General features: G+C 46.9%; 1 protein-coding gene and 1 pseudogene across 1 annotated transcript; both read left to right on the top strand.

The window, feature by feature from the left end:
- Window positions 1–1901: 1901 nt before the first annotated feature.
- Window positions 1902–4395, top strand: LOC140898133 (putative olfactory receptor 2B8; annotated as a pseudogene).
- Window positions 4396–4828: 433 nt separating this feature from the next.
- On the top strand, window positions 4829–16692 carry LOC140898134 (putative olfactory receptor 2B8). Its single transcript, XM_073311581.1, has 3 exons — window positions 4829–5401; window positions 12155–13063; window positions 16636–16692. The coding sequence occupies exons 1-3, from the start codon at window positions 4829–4831 to the stop codon at window positions 16690–16692; spliced, it is 1539 nt and encodes a 512-aa protein (XP_073167682.1).
- Window positions 16693–19441: the final 2749 nt, after the last annotated feature.

A 19441-nucleotide genomic window follows, 5' to 3' on the forward strand; every position in this document is an offset into this window, starting at 1 on the left:
ACAAGATGTTTGTTCTGCACTGCCCAGCCCTCTCATGGACAGTTCAGATATTTTAGGTCTGCTGTCCTGTGAGGGGAGCAATATCCAACAGTTTGCTACTTCAAATGGAGTTACTCATACAATTCATTTTAAATGCAGTAATGGATCAGTTTGGATTCTGAAATAAAACATCTTTATTTCACTACAAAGAGAGAGATTTTAAGTGAGTACAAGTATAAGGTATTAAAGTCAGATTGGTTACAAGAGAAATAAAAATAAATCGCTTCCTAGTACTAAACCTTAGCAAAGCAGACTTGGCTCAAGATGAAAACCCTTACCACATGCTCTGAGTAACATTGCTGAGCCAATTCTCAGGCCAAAATCTGCTCCCAAAGTCCAAAGGCTGTTTCTTTTGTCTTCTTAGGGGAAAGAGAGAGAGATGGATAGGGAGAGATACCTTCGGGTGTTTCTGCCCCTCACTTTTATTGTCCAGTCCCCCTTTGAAATGAATTTTATTGAGGGTTATGCCTAGATAAAGTACATTCCTGCTGTGAGGACAGAGACAAGGAGTCTCATGGTGAAAGATGTGCCAGGCTGTTGTTTGTTTAAATGCAGATAGGGTTGTTCCTGTCCCACTTCCCTGTCTAAGACTGGCCACTTGATAGGTGGTTGCCCCTCAACTCTGATGACACCTGGTTAGACTCCTTTGTGTTCAAGAAACTGCTTTACCCAGACTTGTTTGGTAAATGCATTTCAGATCTAATTTCTGCTTATGTTTATTACTTTAAGTAGAACGTTGCTACACACATTTCGTCATGATAGTATTGACAAGTGAGTTACTGGTTTTCAAAGCTCTCTCCAATAGGCTTAGAGCAGCTGAGCCAACGCAGCGTTTTAAGTGTAGACTTGCCCTTAGAAAGTTTTCTTAATAGCTAACCTGAATCTCCGTTAGTCCAGGCTAAGCCCATTACTTCGTGTCCCACTCTGGTGGGCATGGAGAACCATTGATCACCATCCTCTTTATAACAACTTTTCACACATTTGAACACTGTTTCCAGGTCCCCCTTCAGCCTTTTGTCCTCTAGACTAAACATGTCCAGTTCTTTCAGCCTTTCCTCATAGGTCATGTTTTCAAAACCTTTGATCGTTTTTGTTGTTGTCCTCTGGACTCTCTCCAATTTGTCCACATCTTTCTTAATGCATAATATATTATATTATTTATTAATATTATTTATTACTATTATTAATTAATTAATTCATCAAGATAATCACTTAGACAACCTACACAAATTAAATTCTTTCCATCTTTCCATATAATTAACTCCTTTCAGCCATAGATTGTAGACAGATAGGTTGGTAGATTTCAGTTTATCAGCCAGTTTTTCAAAGTGATCTAAAATGTACCCAAATAGATAGATTACCCTGTAATTTTCTGTGCCACATTAGGAGCAGAGTGCAGTTAGAAGTGCAAATTTGGGGCTTGGTCATGAGGACCCTGACATACATCCTCCTGCAAAAAATTACCACTTAAGAATTGCCAATGCTTATAATGTTTTACTGAGCAGATCTGGGGAACAAACCAGTTGCAGAAACCACATGAAATGGACACCAGTGGACTTTCCCTGGTTTCATCCAGTGTCTGGCACCAAAAACCAGATGCAAAATTGAATGGTTACAAAGTTATTGGGTTTGGATTCTGGGTCTGTAGATTGGCAGGGATGGTAGATGAAACCTCTGACATCCAGGAAATGCAGTGTTAAATGAATGCCTCTAGGTGTCACCATAGCAATCATTAATGGTTAGTTGTTAATGTTTTATAATTAATTGACAACTCCAATAAACTAAAAGGCAACAAAGGTAACACAGATAAATAGAAATACTTTTTAACATGACCCAAATTTAACCTGTGTTACTTATACTCCATGACATTACCCAGGGAAAGATTAGGCATTTATGCTAGACGTCGCTTCCTCACCGAGGTTGGTCTTGAGCTCCATGGTAAATTAGAAGTTAACTTAATGACATACAATGTTTCTATGGCTGCTACAAAAATTACTAATAAGATGCATGACAGTTAATGAGAGTTATTCAAAAATTTTCTAACAGATACAAAATTTGCAAATTATTTTAAGGGTCAGAGTTCAGGTTAAAATTGAGTTAAAAGCATTTTTCCTTGAAGTTTCTGAGATGGGCATTGCACGTTGAAATTACCTCATCATATACACTATCGAGGATTCAAATGTTTAAAGAATATATGTTCCCATGATTCAGGGTATAAGTCAGCCTCTAACTGTCTGCACTGAGGAAGAAATTTCTGTTATGGGTAGGTTGTCTCATTGTCTATCTCCTAGCATACATATCCTAGAACTGCCACCAACTGCCACAGCTGCACTTTACCATGACAACTTGTTTGAAGTATTGTTGTAGTCAGGTTGGTCCCAGGATACGAGCAATGCAAAGTAGGTGAGGTAATCTCTTTTATTGGACCAACTTATGTTGGAGGCTTCAAAAGAAAGTTGCACAACATCTTCGAAAGATGACATTGAAGAATTTAAATTCATAAGTCTTCTGGACACTGAAAACCCTGGACTTAAGAGAGACTCTGGTTTTACGGCCCATTACAACAATTTGTAACACACCCTGCTGCTTACTAACCTTCCATTGTCTGACAACTGCAGAGGTGTTAATTTCCTACTTCATATTTATTGCCCACTTCATTTTAAATGGGCACCTGCAACATGCATAACCATCTGTCCCGTCTTGTATTTAACTTGAACACTCTGGTTACCATCTCCAGAGTTCTGTGAAACTTGAAAGTTTGTCCCTTCCATCCAAATAAGTTGGTTCAATAAATGATATTATCTCATCTACCTTGTCTCTCAACTCTGTTTCTTGGCATTCAGATGTGTCACAGGGTGGACTGAGCCCTTTATGAGGGAACTACTCCCAGTCACCTCTGGCTCATTAACAGCCTTGACAAGGCCTGACAAGGGACAAATGTTCCTGATAAAGATCCAGCAGGGAAGGGAACAGGAGGTGGAAGCGGTGAAGTTGAGCTCCAGCTGGGAAGGGCTGGGAGTGGTAGCTTCATGAAGTGGCGACTGGGACAGAAGAAGAACCCGGGTGTGGTAGAAGACCGCAAAGCTGAATATAAACTTTTGTGTTGTTGTGATGGGCTTTCTTTTTGGACCTGGAGGATTCTTTTGAACTGTTTCTGTTATTGAATGAGCCCCAGGCAGTGAGGCTGTTAGGCATGAGACAGACTGTGTGGATTTCTTAAAGAGTCCTGAAGAGGAGAAAGAGAGGCTAGCCACCACAGAGCTAACCTGGCCATGAGGGGGCTCTCGGGAGGCAGGGGAGCCCTGTTACAGTATCTTATGACTGCCATCAATTGCCACAGATCCACTACTCTATGCTTTAATTTCTTGGCATATTATTATTACGGATAAGAATAAAACTGGAGTCATAGTTAGGAGACACAGTCACAACCAGGACCTGCACAAATAAAGAACACAAAAGATCCCTGTTGCAAACAGCTTACAATCTAAGCATCCATTTTCAATGACAAATGCATTTCTTGGCACATGTATCCTATTACTCCCACCAGCTGCCACAGATTCAGTTTTCTAGGACACTTTGATTCCCTGGCATATGGATCCTCCTTTGTCACTAAGTGCCACAAAATCACTTTTCTGTGACAAAGCCATTCCCTGGCAGAAGGATCCTACCTGTCACCCAATTGGCCCAGATTTTCTATGACAAAGTCACAAGTGGGAATGGTTCATTCAGAGTAAATGGGGCTGCCCTTGAATGTGACCCTCCTGTGTATGGCTGTTGGGGCACCTTTCATCTTTATCTTTGTCCCTTCTCCCTGCAGGAGGAAAGAGGGAATGGGAGCTCCCAGTGGGAGTTAATCCTACAGGGGGTCTCTGACCAACCACGCCTGGAGATGCTGCTTTTCATGGTTTTCCTGGTCTTGTACATCCTGAACCTGGTGGGGAACCTGGCCATCATCGTCACCTTGTGTCTGGAACCCAGTCTCCACACCCCTATGCTTTTCTCCTTCAGCAACCTCTCTTTCCTGGACCTTTGCTACACCACCAGCACTGTATTCCTCAGATGCTGGTGAACTTCCGCAGCGCCCACAAGTCCATCACCTGGGCTAGCTGCATATCGCAGCTCTACATCTTCCTCTAACTGGCTGGCACCGAGTGCTTCCTGCTGACCGTCATGGCCTACGACTGCTACGTCTCAATCTGCCAGCCGCTGCGCTACACAATCGTCATGAGTCGCCGCCTCTACCAGCACATGGCAGCCACCGTCTGGTTGTGCAACTTCTGCAACTCCATCCTGCAGACCATCCTGACGGTGCAGCTGCCCCGGTGCGTCCGGAACTGGGTCGGCCACTTCTTCTGATCTACACGCTGAGGAACAAGGAGGTGCACAGGGCCCTAAGGAGGGTGCTGGGGAGGCTATTCTGGAGAAAGAGAACATGAGCCAGAGAAATGAGTTGGGACTGGCTGGCTTGTCTGCATTTTTATCTCTCTGATCATGTCCACACATGGTGCTGGGACTGGGAAACCAGAGGTCACTCACCATGAGCCCCAGAAGTCAGAAGAGCATGAAAAAGATGGTGTTGGTCACCACACTGTGTCCTTCCTTGGATCCATCCACGAACAAAGTTGGCTCTGCATGGAGAAGAGTGAGCGATGTGGGCATCTGAGAGTCATCTCTCTGCACCAGATCCAGCCAGCGCAGACCAGAAATACACCTACTATACAATCCCTCCGATTGAATATTGATCTAAAAACCCCACCAACATTGCCCCCTCTCTATTTAATTCTCAGATATGGATCATTTTGGTGCTTCTTTCCTCTTCCCATGTCAAACTGCAGCTACTTCGCCACCTGGGCTGGATGTTCACCAGAGTCACCATCCTGAATCAGGTGCTTCTGCTCTCATCAGTGCTCCTGCTCTTCTGGCTGTGTTGGTGGTACAGCACCGTGCCATCCACTCCTGGCAGGACTCATGTGCTCCTCCTTTCCAGCTGGCGCTCGGGCTCCACTTTGCTGGCCAGCTTTTCAGGCAGCATCCTGAAGTCTTCCACCTGATGGAGCTGGCCAAGCATATCTGCCACCACCTTCCCAGAGGCAGCCCGGAGCTGCTGCAGGGGCCCACCTGGGACCTGTTCCATTCCCTCTTCCGGTGTGAGGCAGCCACGCTACAGGACTTCATGCTGCAGGCCTGCTGGATGTCCCAGGTCTTCCAGCACGTGGACATCGAGAGGTCTGTGGGGTGGCAGGCCTGCTCCCAGGCCTGGAGGCACCAGCTTAGCTTCCACCAGGTGCAGGAGATCTGCAAGACGGCCATGGAGGTCTTTGTGTACAGGCCAGTCAGCTCAGAGGAGGAGTGGAGGGATCTAGTACTTCCTAGAAAAGAGATCAAGGCCCAGACAAAGGGGTGGGGTCTTTTCTCCAATCTCCACTGAGGATTTGGTGCAATGGTTGGATGCTTGGATAAGGAGGAGCTGCCTCCCCATGCAGAGAATGAGTCACACACTTGTCTGGTGATTTTCTCACAAACCAGGGGGTGGATGCCAGTGGTAAAGCCACAAGGGGAATATCTGCGGCTCAGTCAGGAAATGCAGACCCAGCTACACACGATTCTGCAGAGCCAGAGATAGAATCCCTTTCCTACAGCACTAAATACACAAGACCAGTTCACTTACTAACAATCTGCCCTACTGCTAGATCCTTTAGCCTCCCTGTAGAGACAGGTAGTAAACAGGACTAGGGGTCAGGACTCCTGGGTTCTCTGCCCTGCTGTGGGAGGGGAGTGGGGGTCTAATGAGTTAGAGCAGCATACTTGTCCTGGATGCTAAGACTGACCAGCCACTTCTTATCCAGGGAAAAGCTGTACTGCCATCCTAACTCTTGTGTCTCTCTGTTTTGTTAAAGGCAGGAAAGGTGACCACCAGTCACAGCCATCAACTGAACTAAAACCCTTTCTTCCCCAGTATAAGGGATTGTTTGACAAAAGAAGAGAGACTAATTGCTATTGATAGGAAAAAAACCCAGAAAGCGACCCTATAATCATGTAAAGCTACGCTGCTGTCTTTTTTCTATGCTTATCTGTCCTTTCTACTTTGTTTATGGATAGAAAGAATGCGAACTGTGTGTAACCTGCACTCCCTGCTTTTGGGGAGAGAATTCCTTATACAGATAAGCCTCCATGCTCTTACCTACCCCAGAACTTCAAACAGACTGGGTTAACCGGTTCGAACTGGAAGAGATATCACAATGTATGTTGAACCAAGCTATAAAAGCTCATCCCTGTTCTTTGTTCGGGGCTTCACCATTTTCCTCTGAAAAGGAATTGGTGAGCCCTTCAGCTGTCGTATTCGCTAGCAATAAAGTGCCTCACTTTATCAAAGAGCCAAGACTCTGTGTTTTGTTTGGCTAATACAGAAGTCCAGGGAAGGCTACCCTCCTAACCCTAGACGGGAGGGGAACCCTTTTTCCCTAACACTATCCTCTCTGCAAAAGGCCTTTTGAAAAGTTTGGGTTATGTTTGGTTCTCAGAACCAGCCAATAGCAGATTCAAACTGATGTATGTCTTGTGGTGAAATTCTTTTTCCTCTGGTGTATCTGATTCAATACATTTCCAAACTTTGGCATGAATTTGCTAGTGTTTTGCCCATGCAAATGAGCCGGCTGAGGTCTCCGTCCTCAAAAACCTGAACCAGGTTTGATTGCTTAGTGTTGTACAAGTGACAGGATCATGCTAACACCTGTGATCTCTGGGCCCCCTTTACCACTGGAAATGCACACAGAAGCTCTCCTCCTGCTCATGGGATTCGCTCGAGTTCAGCTCCCTTTCGACTCATTTACATTCCCTTTGGAATCTGGAACAGAAAACTTTTTAATGGCCCCACAAGGGGGCTCATCGAAGGCCGTGTCAAAAATAGCATGCGTTTTTAATAACGCCCAGAATTTCAATTGCTGGATCCCCCAGCTGGAGCCAGGAGCCAAGATGCTAACAATGCCCAGCATGTCGCATTCTGAAGCCTAATGAGGAGCCCGGGGATATGATGTCTCAGGGCACTGACACTGCGAGGGACAATTTGCACCAATCCCAGACTTTCCTCTGTCACAGACAGGGGCTGGATATCTCGGCACCAGATCCTTGGCCAGCCAGACTAATACCACATATCCTTCTGCACCAGGTCATTGTCTAGTTACTGCAGTACCCCATACCCTTCTGTACCAGGTGACTGTCCAGTTACTCCAGTACCCCATGCCATTCTGCAAAAGGTCATTGTCAAGTTACTGTAGGATATAGAACAAGCCTATTCATCAGGTGTAAATGCAGGTATCCGAAGGTTTAAAAGATTTGCTCTATGCTGCTGGACACTGATGGAATTATTTTTTTCCAGGTTCTGGGTATAAACTAGGGTTAAGCTGTTATTTACGAGCCCCCTGGCCTGAACTAGCTTTTCCCACAAAACTGTCAACCCTGCCCCCTGGGGCTCTGCAAACATCACCAGCTGAGTGCCAGCCCCTTGGGGATAATGCAGGGAGGAAACTCTCCCCACACTCTCCAGCTCTGACAACCATAAAGGTTTGTCTCCCTCCTCACCACATGGCCCTTAAGAGTCAGGGACAGAGATCCTGAGCTGTGTGGGAGGAGACACCTGCAGTCGAGACATGGGGCCCTTCCTGGCCACGCTTCAGATCTCAGCCCACCCAGACACATAGAGATACCATCCCCGTAAGCTCAGAGACACCAGGGCAGGGGTAGGGGCGGATGGCTGTAGAGGGGTCTGGCTATCCAGTAGTATTTCTAACCATATGTTTCTGCATCTATTCAGCTCTCTCTCCTCTTCTGTTCATCTCGCTCTTTCTTTCCTGTCCAGCCTTCTCTCTGTCTTTCTCTGTCCTTCTAACAATTCACCTCTCTCTCTCTCTCCCTCTCCTTCTCCATGTCCATCCTTCTCTCTCTCTGACTCCCACTCTCTATTTCCATCCATCCATGCCTAGCCTCTGTCAGCCCACACACACTCAGTAACTCTCTCTCTCACCCATCTCTGGCTTTTCTAATGTTCCCAGCACTGCAGTCGCTGGGCTCTCAGGAGCCCCTTCCCACTGAGACAGGTTTTGTGCATCCCCAGCTGGCAAGGGCACACGTAGTAGGAGGCTCTGTCTCAGCTCCAGGCCACTCACTTGCACACCGAGCAGGTTTGGCTGCCCAGATTGGGGACCCCATGACCATGTAACACTGGCTCTGAGTGTCCGGCCAATGACCACATTTGGCCCATTCTCCTCCCAGTAAGACCCCCGGGGACCCAGCAGCGGGTGGGATGACACCTGGATCCTCTCGGTTTCCAGAGCCAGAGGTAGGTGTGCTGCCCACACAGCAGGTGGACAGAGTTAGCTGGTATCCTTACCCCCCTCCTCTCAAACCCCTTAGACACTCAGCCCCTCAGCCTGGGGCTGCCTCATCTCTGGGCTCTGCAAGCACAGAGGGGGTTTCAGTGCAGGGGAGCAGGGATCGCAGCTAAGACTCTGCCCTGGCATCGGAGCTTCTGAACAGCCCAGAGCTGTTCAGGCAGGAGGGATCTGAAGAAAGCAGAGCCGGAGGTGAATGGAGGTGAGTCAGCCCAATGAATGGGAACAGCCCAATGAATGGAGACAGACAGACAGACTAGACTGACTGACCAGGGAAGTTATGATGATTAGGATGGATGGATGTTTACTGCCACATCTCCAAAATCTGGGTTGTTTCCAGCATGGGCTCATCGATAGCACAGACGCTGGGGCCCCAATCTGAACTCGGATCCTCTGGCACCGAGGGCTGGACAGAGCCTTGGTGGGAGTCCGGCGGGTGCATGGAACTCCAGTGGTGGATCTCACTGGAGGATCAGGAGCAGTTCTCTTTTTAACCACCCCTCCACCCCTCCCCCTTTGCTTTCCTCCTAAAGTTTTCTTTCTCTCCCAGTCTCTCTCTGGAACAGATCCTCAGTGGGTACCAACAAGTTATATTACAGTTGAACCTAGAAGCCCCCACAGAGATGAGGTTCCCATATTGCCAGGCTGCACGGACACACAGTGAGAGGCGGAGATCAGGGCCCTGTTGTGTTGGGCGCTGCACAGACATACAGTAAATGAGGGACACACAATCCATGCTCCAATCTAAATACGCAAGACAGATAAATGGAGGATGAAAAGGAAGATTATTGTTCTCACTTTAGAGATGGGACCCCAGACTCAGAGAGACAAAGTCACTATCCCAAAATCACCCAGTGAGTCTGTGTCAGTGCTGGGTACTGAAACCAGCTCTCCAGAGTCCCCAGCCCAGGACTTATCCCCGGACCATCCTTGGGGATAAGATCTGCCCCTCCCCACTCACTCACTCACTCACTCACCTTAATCTCTTCTAGACTCTTCCCGTGTCATCATTCCTCTCATACTCCCATCACCCCAGGGCCATCACTACATTATGTGGGACTGAGGGTAAATTTGGCAGAAAACAATTGCCAGATTCACTTTTCCATCACTCCCACAGCCCCTCCCCAGCTCATCCCGGCTTTTTGGAAACAATAGCCAATGACCCAACAAGTTTAACTAACGCCTATCAATTGTGCTGCTGAGGAGTCTGTTTCCTTTCTACTTATCTCCACTCCTTGTCTTCATCTTTCAGGCCACAAGCCATTTTTGAAAGAATGGCCAAACAGCGTTGCTGACAACTATCATCGACTGTATCTTCCTCCCTGTCTTCTTCCTCACTCAGATTTCTCTTCCCCCACTTCTTCCCTTCCAAGTCTCACATTTATAGATGTAACTATTTATTCAGAGGTATAAAAGCCTCAGTAGGTGCCCATGCTCCTGTCAGGGAGCCCAATGTATTTGTAAAATTCTTAGCCCTTTTGGGTGACACTAACAGAGTTAGAGGAGGGAAGGAGAGAGGTGGGAGAACAGGAATGAAGGTGAAAGTGAGGATGGGGGAAAAGTTGAAAATGTACAACCTGGGGGGAGAAGAGACTGAATGAGGATGTTATGAATGCTAGCTATGTACAGTGCTTGGTATCATATTGACTGGTGTCTTAGAAATACAGACAGACAAGTTGGGTGACCTGATATCTTTTGTTGGAGCAACTTCTGTTGGTGATGGAGACAAGGTTTTGATCTTACACAGAGCAGGGAAAGGTACTCTGAGTGTCACAGCTAAGTACAAAGACGAACAGAAGCCTAAATAGTTAACACGTATTTCAAGGGACCATTCAAGGTAAAGTTTCTAGTTAACTCATCTCCCATCATGGAGGGAAAGGTGGTGGGGGGAGAACCTGGAGGAGGGGGCTGAGTGGGTCACAGATTGTTGTAATAAGCCATAAATCCAGTATCCCTGTTCAGTCCATGATTTTAGTGTCTAGCAGAGTTATGAATTTACAACACATACTTGATGGGGTCCACATCCTGAAAGAAATATTTCCTTAGCCCCTTCTTCTGGTGTTCAAACAACTCTCCGAGCTCAGCATCAGAGGCAAGCCGCCACGGAGCAGGATACACCAACTCACAGTGGTACCAGACTCTGCCAGAACAACAGACACAAAACCTGCAGCCATATTTCCATTTCTATGATGATCAACACCATCCAAAACACAGTTTTCAAGATCCATTACTCTAAAACATACCCATCAAAACATGTGGTATATCTCCTCCAGTGCCCCAGCAACAGCTATGTGGGTGAAGCCAGACAATCACTATGCTCTTGAATGAACTCACACAGGAAAATGATAGAAGACAAAAACACCCTGTCACTGGTGGGTGAAAACTTGTCACAAAGCAATCACTGTATATATGACCTATCAATCTTCATCCTTAAAGCAAACCTGCACAACACCTTCAAAAAATCAGCCTGGAAGCTTAAATTCATAACTTTGCTGGACACTAAAAATTATGGACTGAATAGAGACAAAATCTATATCCCACTAACCCCACCCTCATCAACGTATTCTCCCCCCCCCCTCCTTTCCCCTCTGTGACTGGAAGCATGTTACAGGCCACTTCAACATGAATGGTCCATTGAAATATGTTTTAACTACTTGTGCTGAAAAATCTTCTTCATGCTGCATTTAGCTGTGACACTCTGAGTACATTTCCCAGACCTGCAGAAGAGCTCTGTGTGAGCTCAAAAGCTTCTCTCTCTCACCAGTGGAAGCTTGTCTGTTCCCCTGGATTTGAGGGATGTGTGTACCCCAGAATGCAATCAAGGTAATTGCAACCATATTATGTGCATTGAGCCACCGTGAGTTAATAAAATAGAACACCACATAGTTAAGGGTTAAATGCAAAACAGGCTTTTAGAGGCAAAGTGAAAACTAGCTGGGAGTTTCTGCTAACCAGAATGGGAGGAGGGGAAAGAAAGGTCAATAAGCGAGACTGAAAACCTTGGTGGCTGGAAGACCTGGAGTCTGGGCACCTCCGATATTAGAAGTTTATTGAAAGTTAGGAAAAGTGATGATTTTGTAAAGGCCATTATGACCTATGTGTTTTGTGGAAGTTATAAAAGACTCGTGAATACAGTGTATTCTGGAGCAGTCCTCTGAAGCCATTTTGGGAGATGTTTTTCTTGACACCTTTTCTTACTGGTGGATGAGCAACTGGCCACTGAGAACCCACTGCTAATAACTAAATACCGTTCCAGATTTTAGGTAAATATCTGGGATGCTTTAAACCTGTTGCTTATGTCTGTGTGCGATTAAATCTAATAAACCGCAATTTTAGATAAAGCCCACTTACTTGCATTAATCTTTCATCAGGTGGAATTTCTTTGTTCCCATTGATTTATTCCTGACACCACCTGGAGTGAAACAGTTAAGTTGCCCCTGCTGTGAGTTCTGAAAACTGTTGGTAACAGGTCCAATAAAAGATATTACCTCATCCGCTTCATCTCTCCAATATCCTCAGACTGACCCGGTTACAACAACACTGCAGACAGAGAGATGAGAGATTTCCCTGACCTTTGCATAAATGTATGCAGTGCTGTAGCCGGGTCAGCCCCAGGTTATTAGAGATTCCAGCCTTTCCCTAATCCATTCACTGAACACTAGCACCTATTATCACAAATCTCCTTGCTGCGGGATAGTTTTCACCCTTATTCTTTCTGGCCCCTACAGATGATACTTGGCAAAGGGGAACGGGAAGATGGAAACCAAAGCTCCTTGGGGGAATTCATCCTGCTAGGGGTGTCTGACCGGCCGCAGTTTGAGCTGCTGCTCTTTGTTCTCATCTTAACCTGCTACACAATGATCTTGCTTGGAAACACCACCATCATCGTGGTCTCATGGCGAGACCCCCATCTCCACACGCCCATGTATTTCTTCCTCAGCAACCTCTCTTTCCTGGACCTCTGCTACACCACCAGCGTTGGTCCCCAGATGCTGGTGAACTTCCGCAGCACCCAAAAATCCATCTCCTGGGCCGGCTGTGTGGCCCAGCTCTACATCTCCCTCTCTCTGGGCGGCACCGAGTGCCTCCTGCTGGCCGTCATGGCCTACGACCGCTATACTGCCATCTGCCAGCCACTGCACTACACAATCATCATGAGCCGCCGCCTCTGCCTGCAGCTGGCAGCCACCTCCTGGTTGTGTGGCTTCGGCAACTCCATCCTGCAGACCATCCTGACGCTGCAGCTGCCCCGGTGCGGGCGGAACCAAATCGAGCACTTCTTCTGCGAGGTACCGGCCCTGCTCAAGCTGGCCTGTGTCGATACCTCTGCCAATGAGGCCGAGCTCCTCGCCAGCGGGGTGATTTTGCTGCTGGTTCCACTGGGCCTCATCCTGGTCTCCTATGGCTACATCAGCACCGCTGTGCTGAGGATTCACTCGGCCCAGGGCAGGCTCAAGGCCTTCAACACTTGTTCCTCCCATCTAGCCGTGGTGTCACTCTTCTATGGCACGGCCATTTCCACGTATCTACAGCCTCCATCCAGCTACTCCCAGGACCGAGGCAAGATGGTCTCCCTCTTCTACACCATGGTGACCCCCATGCTCAACCCCCTCATCTACACGCTGAGGAACAAGGAGGTGCACAGGGCCCTGTGGAGGGTACTGGGGAGAAATGTGACCGCCCAGGTGACCTGAGCTGGATAGACAATTGGCACAGAACCATCTGTGCCTCTTATGGCTTCTGTTGCCTCTTCGCTGCCCATGTGGAGCCTTCTGCCCTCCCCACAGCCCCGGCCCTCTCCACCCACACAAACCCTCTGTCCTCTCCCACTCTACAGAACAAACCTGCCCTAATCTGCCCCACAACCTGCCTTCCCTCTCCTACCCCATGCAACCCCTCTCCCATCTCACACATCCCATCTTGCACCCACACAACACCCCTGCCCTCTGCTTTCCAATTCAGCCAAACACCATCCTTGGTGGACCTCTAGGAACAATTCCTGTTCTCCTGCCCAAAGAGATTATTCTTATTGCTTTCTATTATGGTAGAAAAGAGTCTGCAACTGAGTTCAGGGTTGTACCAAGTACTGCCCAGACACACAGGGCGAGGCAGTCCCTGCCGCAGCTGAGATCAGGGCCCCATTGTGTTTGGTGATGCATACACAGTGAGAATCAGTCCTTGCCCCAGCTGAGATCAGGGCCCCATTGTGCCTGGCACTGCATACACAGTGAGAATCAGTCCTTGCCCTAGGTGAGATCCAGGCCATGTTCCATGAGACAGGAAGTTATATGAGTTCAGTGCCTTCTGAACAAAACTATTGGACATCACAATCAAAGACTGGATTAAGTCAGTGAAGGCAGCTGTATGGGTGTTGAGAGTACCTGAAGAAGATCATGTGGATTTTGTGGAAGAGGATCTCAAAGTCCAGGCCAGATCCACGGTGAAGTTCATGGCAACAGCTGACAAGCCAGATGTAGAGAAGACATTTCAGCTTCTCTTAAAAGGTGTATGGAAACAAAGTGTCCATTTGAACCAGACTTAAGGAATTCTATGAGCTGACACATTGACCACTCGGGCCTACTCATATGAGCTCCGGGAGAGAATGAGTCAGGTGAAGTGCTAAGACCCACAACAACTTCTGGACATGGATATGGTCCTGAAAGCATAGTTAGGGCTGGGGCTCCGGGATGATTCCCTCCACTGTGAGATGAAGAAGAGGTTTAAATAAGAGCCCAGTAAGAATTTCCATGAACTCCTGCCAGCTGCCATTACATGGCCTGAATTAGAGCAAGATCCTGTGGAGGAGATGGCCAAGCCCAACCCCTGTACACGGAGTGGAGGCCTAGGTAATGCAGCTACTGGGGAAAAGGCTTTTCCCCAAACAGAGTTAACACTGGAAAGTTTAAAAGAAGCTGTCCAGAAACTGGCGAACAAACAGTGGGTGATGCTGAAAGTAATGACTGAGGTGATGAAAGGTAAAATCTCCCCTTGTACGCCAAAGGATCCCGAAGATCCCTGCTGAAGGATATCCAGGGAAGGTACATTTACTACACTTGTGAAAGGCCAGGGCATACTAGCTGAGAATGTCCCCTGAGAAGGAGACCAGAGCCCCAGGTACTGAAAACCAAAGGGGCATCAGGAATGAGTGGCCCATCTACAGTAGAAGGCCAAGTTGTGGCAGAAGGATTCCTAGGCCTGACCTTGGTGGAAAATCAGTCTGCATACAGTGCTTATAGGATCTCGGACAGTGCCAGCATATCTATGGACTTGTGTGAGTGAGCATTTGGAGACTAACTGCTGAAGTACTTATGGCCGAGGTGAAGATCAGCTGTTTGTCTGATACTGGCTCAGAAATAACCACTAAAACCGAGTTGCATTTTCAAAAATATTTGAAGGATAAGGAGCCGACCATACACCAAATACACAGTTTGTACATGTAACAGCAGTTAATGAAATGGCAACCCCAGTGGCGGGATGCCTTGAAATAGACATAGTCTATAGAGCTGAGTGTTTCTCTACCAGTAGGGCGGTAGGTGGCTTTCATCTTGGTCCATGTGGACCCTCCATTACAGCTGGTTGGGAATTTTTCAACTCAACATTTTCTTGTCAGAAAATGTTGATTCATCTAACATGACAATTTTGGGGTGGGGGGTGGGGGTCAATATTTTTTAAGAAAAGTAAAAAAGTTTCAAAATTGTGGAAACCTCCCATTTTGACATTTAGTAAATGGAAATTTCCATCTTTCTGGTTCAAAACAACTTTTCATTTAGGAAATTAAACATTAAACAAAACATTTCAATCAACCCAAACTCATTTTTTAAAAAATTTTTGGTTCATGCAAATTTTCAAGATTTCAACTTTTTGTGCTGATTCCAAATGGGGAAAGGTTTAAAATGTTAAACAATTTCACAAGATGTGAACACGCTTTCCTACCCGTCTCTGTTCTACATCATTTGAGTGCCCTGCTCAAGATGGCATCAGTCCGTGAGTTATATGAGTGGAGCAGACAGGGAATTCCTGCCCAAATATCCCTCACTTTAGTAAAGTCTTCCTACAACATCTACTGGCCAGCTTGGTAACTAGAGGGCCCAGAGCTCTGTGAGTGTAATCACTTAGCTCCACACACAGTATTATTATTTATTATTTATGTTTAGCTGACAGCGCTGAGGCCCAGTCATAAACTAGGTCCCCACTGTGCCAGGCACTGAACAAACACAGAACAAAGAGACAGTTGCTGCCCCAAGGAGCTGACAATCTAAGTATAAGACAAGAGACAACAGATAGATACAGACAGATGTGGGAGCACAAAGTAACAATGAGACAGAATTGGTCAGTAAGGTGAGCAGTGGTCTCAACACACCAGGAGCTGGTTATTTGCATCAAGGCAGTACTTAGGAGACCAGGCGCCCTTGTGCTAGGCACTGTACAAATACAGAACAGAATGACAATCACAAGCTATCAGGCTGGATGCAGGAGGTCAGGTTGGATGGACCTGATAGTTTTTTCTGTCCTTAAAGGCTATGAATCTATTACTACAATTTAAAAAAAAGGAACGGGGGCAGGGGGAGCTGGGAGGATTGGCTGGCCTAGGGTGGGGGATTGGGAATGGAATACAGGGTCTTTCCCTTCAATGGGGGTGCTGGCTCTAATCCAGCTCCAGCACAGATGGACTGGGGAATATGTTATGGGAACTTTCCTCACTTGGAGTGCTGGCTCCAATCAAGTTTTTGAGCAGGCATAGTGCTGAGTGTGGGAATGGAATATGGGGCTTTTTTTATTTTTTATAACAAATAAAAGAAAGGGGCAGCTGACAGTAATGAATATAAATCTGAAGTTAGGAATTGTAGAAAACGGATCAGGGAAGCAAAGAGACACAAGGAGACTTAAAGACAATAAGAAAAAGTGTTTTTAAAATATGTTGGGGGGGCAGGAAGAATCTTGACAATAGTATTGGTTCATTACTAGATGGAAATGGTAGGCTTATCAATAGTAATGCAGAAAAGACAGAGTTGTTCAATAAATGTTTCTGTTCTGTATTTGGGGAAAAAATAGGAGATATAGCCTCATCATATGGTGATAACACTCTTTCCATTCCATGTACGTGTACCTGCAGACCCCATCCCAGGACCAGGGGAAAACGGTCTCTCTGTTCTACACCCCGGTTACCCCCATACTCAACCCCCTGATCAACATGCTGCGGAACAAGGAGGTGCACAGGGCTCTGCGGAAAGTGCTGGGGAAGAGCCCGACCACCCAGGGGACCTGAGCTGGTACAGTAGTTGGGCATGGAACCATCTGTATCTCTCTTGGGTTCTGTAGCTCTTCCCTGCCCATATGGACTTTTCTACCCTCTGCCCGCTTCCACTCTTCACAACTGCCCTTGCCCTCTCCCACCTCAAAGAAAAACCTGCCCTCCCCAAGCCATACAAGTCCCCTGCCCTCTTTCAACCCATGCAACCCACCAACTCCTGGGGCATGTCTACACCTAAAACTCAGCATCGGTGCAGCTGCGCTGCTATAGAGCTTTAATGGGAGAAGCGCTCTACACTGACGCAAGAGAGCTCTCCCATCAGCATAGTTAATCCACCTCCCTGAGAGGCAGTAGCTATGTTGGCAGGAGAACCTGTCCTGCTGGCATAGCCCTGTCTACTCAGGGGTTAGGTCGGTATAACTACTTCGCTCAGGGGTGTGGATTTTTATACCAATATAGCTCTGTGGTGTAGACCAGGCCTTGGAGTTCTGAGCTTACACCAGGATGTCAGCTTTCATTAAAAAAAAGTTTCTCTCCATCCCACCCCTATGGTTGGTTAGTACAGCTGGAAAGATGACACCAGAATGACCTAAAGACTCAGAAAGCAGAAGGAAAAGGAAAACACCAAATTTATTATTTAAAAAAAAACCTTTTGATTTTAAGCCAATCTCCTGATTTTTAGGGCCTGACTCACCCTTTTGGAATGCTCTGGGCTGGCAAGACTGCATACTTCCTACCAAGAGAGGAAGACATGCTAGCCCTTCCTCCACTCATGTCTCTGCTCCTCCGGAGGGTTAGAAACTCCATTTACTGGACCACATGTCATCCATTTGTCTGGGACCCACCAGCTTAATTGTTGATTCTGAACAACTTTGGCTATGGGATTGTTCCGAGGTTAATTCAAAGAGGCCTGTTGATTTCAAGGGACATCAGATTGGCCCTCAAAGTGCATGTGACAATGGCTAAGGTTTGGGAAAGTGACAGATGATTTTGGATGATGAAATGAGACACCTTAAAGGCACCTGATTTTCAGAAGGCAAGTGCCCAAGGCTTCCTGAAAAGCAAGCATTTAAAAATCCTGAGTCATGCTCCAAAAATCATGTCATTGTCTTTAAAATTATGAGTTTTAATTAAATTGTAACTGTTGGGTTCTTTTTCTTGGCCTCCAAAGTTCTGAGATTTAGATCGCACTTGGGTCACATTCCATGGTTTTTCTCCCTCTCCGTGGGGGCTAGAAATGTTTCTTTTAAAAATTATTTTTTAATTGTAACCACGTTCTTCCAGGAGCTGCAACTTTCAGGAGAAGACCTAGTACTGCAAGACTTTTGTTGGCAACACTGCGGTACCCAAAATCATGAGTCACTTTTGTAAATCTTGGTCCGTGCATCTCTCTAGTGACCTGAACCCGTAATTACAACAGTCTGTTACTGATGCACAGGCAAGGGAGTTCCTCTTTTAGTTCAATCTTCACTTTATGCTCTCATGTCTCTTGGTTGAACTGGCATTTTCACTGACTTTGCTTTGTAGCTGCTGACCACACCTCTCCAACTAGAAGGCTGAGTGCCTGAGTTAATAAATATGTGTAACCCACACACTTTCTGGGTATGGTGTTCTAGTGGCACTGAGAGAGAGAGAGAGAGAGAGAGAGAGAGAGAGAGAGAGAGAGACTGCTCTACAGCCTTACGGCTTTTAGCTCAAGCAGTAGAGGCTCATGCACTAAGCTCCAGAGGGCCCAGGTTCAATCCACCGATGACCAGGGTCTGTTGGCATTACAGATGCCCCCAGCTTCATTTCATTCTCTGGGTTCTCTGTATTGATTGAAGTTCAGATAGCTAGTCCAGCAGGCTAGGATGCTGGATAGATAGATCATATGTGCTGACTTTTACTTTTCTCCAGGGGTGCTCCACCCCTGCTCTGCCCCAAGGCCCCATGTTCCTTCTGCCTCTTCCTGCCCCATCTCTGCCCTCTCCCCCAAGGCCCCACCCTCACTCCACCTCTTCCCACTCTGATCCGCCCCCCCCAAAAGCCTCTGCCTGCCTGTTGCTTTCTGGTCTCCATCCTCCCCCTAACCCCTCCCTGAGCTGCCAAACATCTGTTTGGTGATGCTCCTACCAGCTGTTTGATGGCATCCCCAATCAGCTGTTAGGAGGCAGCCCTTATCATCTGATCTGGGGCATGGCCAAACTGGTCGATTAGCTGCAGCACTGAACAGCTGTGGCTTGTGGGTGCTTAATGTGGGTTTCCCTTCCCCCCTGGGGTGCCACTTGAAACTGGGGTACCACTGAGCCAGCCTGACCCACCAGCCTGGGCTCCCTTTACACTGTACTGCTGTGCAGCCTGCCAAGCCCTCCTTTAGGCTTCAGACTGCACTTTAGCAGTACACATACAGGTAGTCACATACGCAGCTGCGGAAAAACACAGATGTTGAAATCAGCTTTGCATGGGAAGGCTCAGCTAAGTAACTTCCCAGTACTCAAGTGCACCCCTCCTCTAGAGGGTAAACCCAAAATTATACCGTCTTGCGCTACATGGAGATCTGTACAGTGTAAGCTCATGAAATTCGTCCCCTCCCTCAACGTGGAGGAAGGTATGCAACAGCTTTTGCCCCAAAGTAATATTTTCCACACACTGGTCTTAGACAAAACAAAACAAGTTTATTAATGACAAAAGGTAGATTTTAAGTGATTATAAGGAAAAGCAAACAGATCAAAGCAGATTACCTAGCAAATAAAACAAACACGCAATCTAAGCTTAATATACTAAA

This window comes from Lepidochelys kempii, chromosome 14 (genome assembly GCF_965140265.1).
Source record: "Lepidochelys kempii isolate rLepKem1 chromosome 14, rLepKem1.hap2, whole genome shotgun sequence".
Taxonomy (NCBI): Eukaryota; Metazoa; Chordata; order Testudines; family Cheloniidae; genus Lepidochelys; species Lepidochelys kempii.

Coding starts and splice junctions, on each gene's coding strand:
- LOC140898134 (XM_073311581.1), top strand. CDS start 4,829: ATGGATCATTTTGGTGCTTCTTTCCTCTTCCCATGTCAAACTGCAGCT. Junction 5,402..12,154: donor AGGAGGAGTGGAGGGATCTA/GTACTTCCTAGA, acceptor TGGCCCCTACAG/ATGATACTTGGCAAAGGGGA. Junction 13,064..16,635: donor ACACGCTGAGGAACAAGGAG/GTGCACAGGGCC, acceptor CGGAACAAGGAG/GTGCACAGGGCTCTGCGGAA.